Raw genomic sequence first — 9,919 nt, 5'->3', positions numbered from 1 at the left:
AATGAGTAGAGATCAAAGAAGTAGAGATAATAAATATCGTTAATCCGTTGAATATCCAATAATTGTTATGTTGAGTCCAATATTTTTATTTCAATTTACCAAGTATTGAAACAAATGCAGGTTGTTATTGTAAATATACCTAATCCTTGTTTATATCTTAATCTTTATTATTTGCTATTTACAAAAATTGGTATTCTATAATACTCGACTGTGGTGCTCTCTGTATTCAATAGTCAATAACAAAACGGCGATAGATTCCTACTTTTTAATATCTATGATCCAACTTAAAAAGACTCCATAGATCCAACCCATATACGTATATGATCCAACCAGGATCCAACCTGGATCCAACATCCAACAATCTAACCCCATTTTTGTGTTTTTCTAACAAGTGTGCTAACAAGTTATTTACCAGTGCATCAGCCGTATATATTTTATTATTTTGAGATCTGTTTTTAGTACCGATTTAAATTTGAATTTCCTTAGATATTACACCACCAAAGGAAAATAATATCAAGTGGATAATACAATACAAAAGCTATGAGAATTTCAAATATCTTTTTAAGTAGAATAGGAAAATGGTCAAAGAGGTATTCAAATTTACCAGATCGATACATACAAAGAGCAATGGAACAAGTGTACTGGAGAAACCCTAAAGGCATCCAATATAAACCAAACGCAGTCGTTCAAAAAAAGAAATTTAATTTTGGCGTACAAAGACCTTGGTCTGGTCAATTTAAAAATGAAAATGGGCCCAGGGATGTACCAGCTAAAGTTTTTCTGGAACCTATAAAAGAATGGAGCTTTTTCCGAGGTGATAGAGTCGAAATTTTAGTTGGTAAGTTTCTAATTTTATATTAAACATGTTATAAATAAAAGGATAAGCGCTTAAATATGTTTGATACAATAATTATATTTGAAGGTAAAGACAAAGGAAAGCAGGGGTTTGTTAAACAAATCTTTGAGGAAAGAAACTGGGTTATTGTTGAAGGATTAAATTGTGAATTGAAACAAATTGGACAGAGTAAGCAGAGACAGTTTGATGGTGTATGGATACAGGAGGAACAACCTCTGTTGGTTACTAACGAAATAGCTTTGGTTGATCCATCAGATTTGACTTCTACTTCAATAGAATGGAGGTAATTAATAATCAACTTTGGAGATTATTGTTTCTATCTAAACTAGTTAATTAAAATTTAAAGAGGAAACATTTGGTAAAGAAGATATATTCTGATTTTATGGATAATTTAATACTTATAGGTTTACAGAGGAAGGTGAGCGAGTCCGGGTATCAACAAGAACTGGCAGAATAATTCCTATGCCAGCTAGTAATGATGAAACTGTTGATTATAAATCAAAAGCTGTATATAAGGAGCAACCCAAAGACACAACCTCAGATGCTGTTACTGAAGTCACATATGAACCCAAATTGTGTACATTTGAAATGGATATAATGGATAAAATGGGCATTAAAGAAGACAGAATACCCCTTAAGACATATTGGTATTAGATGTTAATTATAAATATAGTAACTTATTTTTATATTTTTTTTGTTTAGTTTATTATTAAATGGTATCTATTTGTGATACCAAATGTGATGATTTATTTAAAAATTAAGTTACCTTATTACATCACTATTATTATTTTCATCTAAGCATCCTTAGGAGCATCTCAAACATAAAATATACAGTTTATATTATTTATACCATATAGGGTGGCGCCCCTCATACACCGCGGAAGCTCCAAGGAGAATGGTAGGTTAACTGAAAGCATTTTATAAAAATATATAGAATTATACAGGGTGTCTCCTAACCTAACCAAAAAAAGTTACACATTAAAGTTGTGTTTTTTCTAATAGAACACCCTCTATATTAATTGATTTTCTGATTCTGGGAAAAAAATAAAGGTGAGTTTCATTAAAGAAGCATATACCTAAAATCTAAGGATCTTGACATTTCACATTTTGTGAAAACGAAGAGTAAATTTTAAATTTCGGTAACAGCTACCTAAATTTTAGTTGACCTTGAAATTGATGACTTAACTTGTATAGCCTGATATTTAATTACAGTAACCATTGTATGTTTAACCAAATTGAAATTTGACCCGAAAAGTTATACAGGGTGAAGCAAAATTAATATGGAACATTAGTCACTTTTAAAAGCTAGTTACTCCATTATTTTAAATGGAACACCCAGTGTACTATTCCCGTGTTCAACGAGGAATTTATATATCTTCATAATATTATTAAGGTTGCCTACCCCTCAAAGATTTTTCTAGATATTTTCAGTAGATCTTTATTATTTAAAAAATCTAGGTGGCTGTGATATACCTTTTGTTAATTTAACAACAATTAAAGAATGTAGAGTAAAATACTCAACGGTAATAAAAAGATACACGTTTAAAACATATTTTAATTATTGCAGAATTAAAACTAGATAAACCTATAACTATGTGATAAAAATTAGCTAGATGAAATCAAATGCTCAAAATGCGTTCTTTCCGTTAACTGCATAAAATGATTGTATTCTACCTCGAAAAGACCATACATTACTTTCCCGTTTGCACCCGCCAATCAAATCGTTTCAGCACAACTGGGGCGGAGCAAATTTCCCGCGTTATTTGAAAATGAGGAGATTATTTATACCATAGCTTTATACACTTTTGCGCAATTTAGAAAATAGATTCTGAAATTTAAAATGTATTTATTTTAATATTAATTAAAAAAATGGACAAATTTCCCATGAAAATACGTTTGACGTAGAACTGTTGTTTTTCAAAAGATAACTATATATTTTATTTCATTAAAATACAGAAAAATGGGAGGGTGCAATTTAAAAAAGCTATACCTAGAGGTAATCATTATTTTATTCGTTTACATATAATTAATATGTTGGTTTATGTATAGATCAGGAGTGTGTTCGATTTACTTTTAGATATACCTATAGGAGATACTATATACAGCGATTTTTCAAATAATTTGTGTCAATATTTGAGTTGCCTTTTTTTGATTCTGCAGTATCTTTATAATTCCCTTGGATGAATAGAAAAACGAACAACATTGAAGGAACACCGATAGAAATACAAAAAAGAAAACCACTAAAAATACAATTATTACAGGATGAATCCACACGACATCTATACCAAACAAGACTTGACCAGAAACTCATAGAATTTAGATACGATGATAACATGGAAGACACATACCAGCACATCAAAGAAAGTATGCTACAGGCAGGGATGGAAGCCCTCGGAGAAGTAGAAGGAAAACAACGACCTTTCGAATACAATCTTAGTGAAACGACGATTAACGAAATTAAATGTAAAAAACAACTGTACAATAAATGGCTGAGTACCAGGAATGAAGATGACTACAAAAAATATAGAGAAAAAAACAGAGACGTTAAAGGGATGGTAAACAGAGAGAAAAACGAAAATTGGGAAAAAACCTGCCAGAACTTGGACCAATATATCGGTGGAGCTAGAAGATCAGAAGCATGGAGAGTGATTAAGGAATTGAGATCCGATAGGAAAGAAAGATCATACATATCATACATTGAACCTGAGAAGTGGAAAGATCACTACAAAGATTTACTCACGGAAACAAGACAAAAGTTTATAGAGGAAAGACAAGAAGAAGAGGGACAACCTAGAGCACAACATATACCTATAACAATAGAAGATATACGAAAGGCAATTAAAACAATAAAAAACAAAAAAGCAGGAGGACCAGGGGACATCGCACCAGAGCTCATAAAATGCGGCACAGAAAAATTATTCAGAATCATACATGGAATGTTTGGGAAAGCAATAAATGGACATAACATACCAGACGAATGGAAGGAAGCACAGCTAACATCGATTTTCAAAAAAGGAGATAGAAGACAGTGCGATAACTATCGAGGGATCAGTGTCATAGCAACCATGGGGAGGCTATATGGTAGAGTACTGAGAGACAAATTAGAACAGAACATACAAGGAAAAATCGGAGAAGAACAAGCAGGTTTTACAGCAGGGAGATCATGCATAGATCATATTTACACGATCCAACAATTATTGGAGAAAAAAAAAGCAAAGAACAAACCAGTACACTTAGCATTCATCGATTTAAAGAAGGCCTATGACACTGTACCCAGGAAAGAACTATGGAAAGCGATGGAAAGACTGGACATACCGATAACACTCACAAATGCAATGAAGACTTTATATAGGAACAACAAAATACACATAAAAGTAGGGAACAAGATAGTAAACAGCTTAACAACATCGAAGGGGCTGCTCCAGGGATGTCCAACATCGCCAACATTATTTAAAATATTTCTGGAACATGCACTGACAACCTGGAAACGCAAATGTGAAGGTATGGGAATCCCTCTAAGAAATGAACATCTTTACACGCTCTGCTTTGCAGATGACCAGGTGGTGATGGCCCAGGATGAGGAAGATCTAAGTTATATGCTCAGGAAGCTAAATGAAGAGTATGAAAAAGTAGGACTAGAAATAAACCTGAAGAAAACCATGTACATGACAACAGAGGAAGATACAGCTGATTTACAAATAGAAGACCACCTGGAAATAAAGGGAACCAATAACTTTAAATACCTGGGATTTACACTATCGAAAAACGCAACTACGGAAGAAGATATAAATGTCAGACTTGGACAGACAAGATCCTGTATACAACAACTGCACTCCGTTATCTGGGATAGAAATATCAGGAAAAAGACTAAAACATTGATATATGAAACAATTATTCAGAGTATCATGACATATGCAGCAGAAGTATGGGTCATAAACAAAAACAACCAAAGAAAAATTCTGGCCACCGAAATGATGTATTGGAGAAGATGCTGTGGACTAACCAGAAGAGACCGAGTCACGAATGAGGAAATAAGAAGAAGAATGGGGAGAAAGACCGACGTCTTAAAGTACATAGAAACGAAAAGATTGGTATGGTACGGTCATGTTAGAAGGGCGGAAAATAGATGGATTAACAGAGTGACAGAGTGGAGCCCGATTGGAAGAAGAAAGCGAGGGCGGCCAAGAAGATCATGGCGAGATGAAGTGGACGAGTCTATGCATCGGAGAGGACTACGAGAGGGAACATGGGATGATCGAGACGAATGGAGGACCCGGTTGATGGAAGGAAGGCAGCCAGAGCTGTAGAATCCTTTATATATATATATATTATATATATATATATATATATATATATATATATATATATATATATATATATATATATATATATATATATATATATATATATATATATATATATATATATATATATATATATATATATATATATCTTTATAATTTTAAAACAAATTCCTGTAAATTTTAAGATCTATATTAGAAGTTTTTTATTTCTAAATTTTAAAGTAGGCAGCAGAACCTAGATTAATAATAATACCGAACAGACTGTATTTACCTACATTTATAGCAAAAATTTTGTAATGTTTCATTTTGGTTAAAGAACTTTACATTATTTATTTTGTGGTCCATAATGTATTAACAAAAATGTTAATATACATAAATAGGCTTAGCATGAATGAGGGTGAAAACACAAGATTAGAATTTGTTAATAAAATTTATTTCTGTTAGTAATAAAGGCATGAATACAAACTACAGTGATATTTATACAACTAAATTATTTCAAACATATATTTATAAACCAAACCTTGTCAGCCCAAAATATAATAAGTACAGAGATATAACAAATAATATTTTAAAGAGTATAATAATAGTTACTCGTAATAGTGAAAAATAATACATATATTTTCTTCTCTGAATAATATGTTTGCTTCTGATTGTTCCTCTCTATGCAGCGTTTACACTGATTAATGTTATTTTTAAATTTACTATATTCTGAGCCATGAACCTCTCAAAACATTTTTTTAATAATAATAACCACAACCATTTACTAATAATTATATAACATAATTATATAAAACTTATTAAAAATGGTGAAGGTGAAACACAAAACATATATTTTCTCCCCTGGATAATGTTTGCCTCTGAATGTTCCTCTTTTTGCTGTGTCTACACTGATTAATGTTATTTTTAAATATACTATATTCTGAGCCATGAACCTTTCAAAACAACTTTTTAATAATAATAACCACAACTATTTACTAATAATTATATAACCACTACCCATTCTAAAAATAAAAACTTAATATATACATAAAAACAAAATTATATTAAACTTATTAAAAATGGTGAAGGTGAAACACAAAACATAAATTTTCTCCCCTGGATTTTCCTCTTTTTGCTGTGTCTACACTGATTAATGTTATTTTTAAATTTACTATATTACAACCTAACGTAACAACCATTTACTAATAATTATATAACCATCACCCCCATAATATTTCGGGTCATTGTCGCTCATAATATATTCTGCATCAATTGGTTTACCTAAGTTTGTTAAAAGAGCCCTAAAAAAACTTCTTGAATTATCTGATCCAACCTGTTGGGAAGCAAAAACGCCACTGGAAATCCTAAATTATTTTCATCCTTAATTCAAATAACAGTTAAATTAAAATTTTTCCTGTTTGTTCCATGGGTGCCGTCAATACATATGATGCGACTAAAATCCAGCAGCTTTTTTTCCATAACAGCATTCATATACCCCACTGCAAAATCTTCATCTTTTAAACCTGGATAATTTTCACCTGAAATTAAATAAACATCTTATAATAATATAACCTTCTTTTAAAACTTTTAATTAACACTAATCAACATTTGATATAATTACCAATTTTCTTAAATAAAAATACATGGTTATTTCCTTGTTTATTCCATTTTTCAATTTTTAGGGCTGTAGCTGTCATATCATCATTATCTCTCTTCTTATCAATGTTGTACTTGCGAATCAAATATGCCAAATCTCCTCTTGTTACTAAATTTATCCTCTCAACTTTATTATTTTGAATGTTTTTTTCTCGCATCTTGAATTATTCTGTCATTTGATACCCCTGCTGATAATTGTCCCACAATAATACTTTGTTCCACCTTCGACAATTGCTTTGTTCTCAACTCATCTGTATGGCCCACATGTTTCGAAAAATTTGGCTTGAATTTGACCTGTATTTTTTAATCATTAGGTAGGTATTAGACACAAAAAATATCATGATTACCATCTGTAGTTATTTTTACTAAAATTCGTGAAGGGCAGGTCCCATTTATACGAATACTACCTCCAGTTTTCATATTACGTTTGCTGCATTGAACTAACAAATCCTAAGAATGAATTTTATTAAGAATGAAATATTTGTATAACATAAATAAGTCTACAACCTTTAGAATTGCTTCTGTTACAGTTATATAATAGTCTCTTCTCCACTCATCATGACGAGCATAGTTTACTTCTTTATTATCCAGCGACATCCAAGTTGTAAACTCTTCAAGATTTCTAAAATAAAAAACAGATTGTTGAATATTCATATTATGTATGGTACTTAATTAAACAATTATGGAAAAAATACAATAAATGTACTAATCCTAACCCTAACTGCACAAATAACATACCTTGCCGAATCCATATTTAATTACACCTATAATATGATAAAATAAAGATGAAAAGCACCAAAATCACAACAAATTAGTTATTAAAAAGATATTAAACCACACTAATATCCTTGAATATGTATAATAATATATAAAAACAAGACTAATATCTTTGCATGAAACACAAATTGGCGGGAAAATAGTAGTGACCGTATATAAAATCGTTCAAACACCCAGAAAGGCTAGCAAACGATTAAATATGGATTAGATTAAATATTAAATCACAGAGTATTAAATTAAACGAATTAACCAACTTGAACTGTAAAATTTCCCAGTCAGCTGATCGAAAACGGCGCGGACCTGCGCGGACCTTCAGTTAGTTATTCTATGGCGCGGACCATGCGCGGACCTTTTCAAATACGATGTTACACGAAGGCTCCTTTCGGTCGAAATCGGGCACTGGGAATTAAACGGATTTTGATTGGCGGGTGCAAACGGGAAAGTAATGTATGGTCTCGAAAAGCAGCTACAATAATTTCTCTCATGTTGTCGACAATAGTTGGTCGAATTTTGTAAACACTATCTTTAAGATATCCCCATAAAAAATCCAGACTAGATAAAATCAGGCGCATTTAAGTATTCTATTAATTGGTGAATGCACACTGCATTCACATGAATTCTTCATTGAATATCTGAATAATATACTGGGTGTTCCATTTAAAATAAACAAGTAACATGCTTTTAAAGGTCACTAATGTTCAATATTAATTTTCTCTCACCCTGTATAACTTTTTGGATCAAGTTTTAATTTGATTTAAAGTACAATAGTTAATTTAATTACATATTAGGCTATACCGGGTAAATTCTAATTTAGGGAGCTTTTGTTGTAATTTAAAAATTGTTCCTTATTTTTAGAAAATGTTAAATATGTCAAAAACCTTAGATTTTAGCCATATAAAACTCACCTTTATTTTTTTCCCAGAATCCGGAAATCAATTATTATACCGGGTGCGTCTCAAAAGCGGCTCACCCCCTATAACTTTTTTATTTTTTCAGATATAACAACGAGTTTTGGTGTGTTAGTATATGACATAAATTAGGATTGATTGATATATTCAATTGTTTTTGGTCACACCGGAAATGACTACAACTTTTGGTTTTTAAATGGCACCCTAGGTATTTTTTATTTTATTTGATAGAAAAGGACCTTGAATAGAATGACATATCATATGTCTTTTGTACTTTTGACATTTTTGCATATGGTTTATTTGAAATTGTGTGGTTCATAACGACAATTTGACTCGAAATACCAAGTGTGTGGTATCAAATTATTCCTAAAAAAAATGCCTTTTTCAAATATGCTAATGAGTCATCCTCGTTCTATTTGACAAAATTGGGATATGATTAAAAATACGATTTGGTCATCTTTTAACCGGCCAGGACAAGACACTAAAAACATTAGACAATCAAATCTATTTTTCCAAGGCTTCTGGCTTAAAAATTAGTGTTTTTAACACTGCCATGGCACTTTAGGTTAAAATTTAAAATACAATTTGTTTTTGAGCGAATATGTCAAAAGTTGACATATGATATGTCAATCGATTCAGAGTGTCATTTTCTATCGAATAAAGTAAAAAAATACCGAGGCTGTCATTTAAAAATCAAAAGTTGTAGTCATTTCCGGTGATACAGGAAGTGACTGAAAACAATTGAATGCTTCAATCAATCCTAATTTATGTCATGTACTAACATACCAAATGGTTTTTTTATCTGAAAAAATAAAAAAGTTATAGGGGTGAGCCACTTTTGAGACGCAGCCGGTATAGGGTGTTCTATTACAAAAAACACAACTTTCATATGAAACTTTTTTTGGGGACACCCTGTAGAATTCTCTATATTTTTAAAAAGTGCTCTGAATTAACCTACATATGCTCACAAAATTTCATTTCAATACAAACCGTCGCTCTCCTTGGAGCCTCCGCGGCGCGGCGTATGAGAGGTGCCATCCTGTATGGTTGAAAAAGAAACAGCAATATTGGAATGGAAATGAAGATCCATGAGATTCCCCATATAATTTTATACAGGGTGTCCCAATATTCCGTAGATACTGGGTATAGAACTACTACGTATTTTTGGAATCAAAATAAGTTCATTGGAATTTACCTCTATACAAAAGTGCTTAGTTTGTCCGCTAGAGGGCATCAAACTTTAAAAAAGTAAACACATTTTTGCATTTTCTGCTGGTTGGGGTAGTTTTTACCCTTTCCGTATTTTTTCTTGATTTTTGTGAACGCCTAATGTTAAAGCACTTAGCAAAACATAGACACCCAAAACCTCATTCAAATCGGAATAACGGTTCTTAAAATATTTGACAAAATGTGTTTATTTTTTTAAAGTTTGATGCTCT

General features: G+C 31.5%; 1 protein-coding gene and 1 long non-coding RNA gene across 2 annotated transcripts; one reads left to right on the top strand and one right to left on the bottom strand.

Moving 5' to 3' along the window:
- Window positions 1-296: 296 nt before the first annotated feature.
- On the top strand, window positions 297-1,598 carry LOC115890322 (probable 39S ribosomal protein L24, mitochondrial). The gene is made up of 3 exons (XM_030910497.1): window positions 297-838; window positions 923-1,139; window positions 1,261-1,598. Exons 1-3 carry the CDS (start codon window positions 541-543, stop codon window positions 1,508-1,510), a joined length of 765 nt encoding a protein of 254 aa, XP_030766357.1. The 5' UTR covers window positions 297-540; the 3' UTR covers window positions 1,511-1,598.
- A 3,977-nt stretch (window positions 1,599-5,575) lies between these two features.
- Window positions 5,576-7,349, bottom strand: LOC115890329. The gene is made up of 4 exons (XR_004051623.1): window positions 7,300-7,349; window positions 7,143-7,245; window positions 6,761-7,089; window positions 5,576-6,677 (listed from the first exon to the last, which is right to left on the bottom strand). It is a non-coding gene; the product is annotated as an uncharacterized LOC115890329 (long non-coding RNA).
- Between the last annotated feature and the right edge of the window lie 2,570 nt (window positions 7,350-9,919).

The sequence above is a fragment of the Sitophilus oryzae genome, unplaced genomic scaffold, assembly GCF_002938485.1.
Source record: "Sitophilus oryzae breed Bouriz unplaced genomic scaffold, Soryzae_2.0 scaffold_860_pilon_pilon, whole genome shotgun sequence".
Lineage (NCBI taxonomy): Eukaryota > Metazoa > Arthropoda > Insecta > Coleoptera > Curculionidae > Sitophilus > Sitophilus oryzae.
This window is presented reverse-complemented; position numbering and strand designations above follow the sequence as displayed.

Bases quoted from the DNA above. Each gene is read 5' to 3' on its own strand.
- LOC115890322 (XM_030910497.1), top strand. From the start codon at position 541: ATGAGAATTTCAAATATCTTTTTAAGTAGAATAGGAAAATGGTCAAAG. The intron at 839-922 runs GTAAGTTTCTAA...TTATATTTGAAG, and splicing joins TAGAGTCGAAATTTTAGTTG to GTAAAGACAAAGGAAAGCAG. The intron at 1,140-1,260 runs GTAATTAATAAT...TAATACTTATAG, and splicing joins TCTACTTCAATAGAATGGAG to GTTTACAGAGGAAGGTGAGC.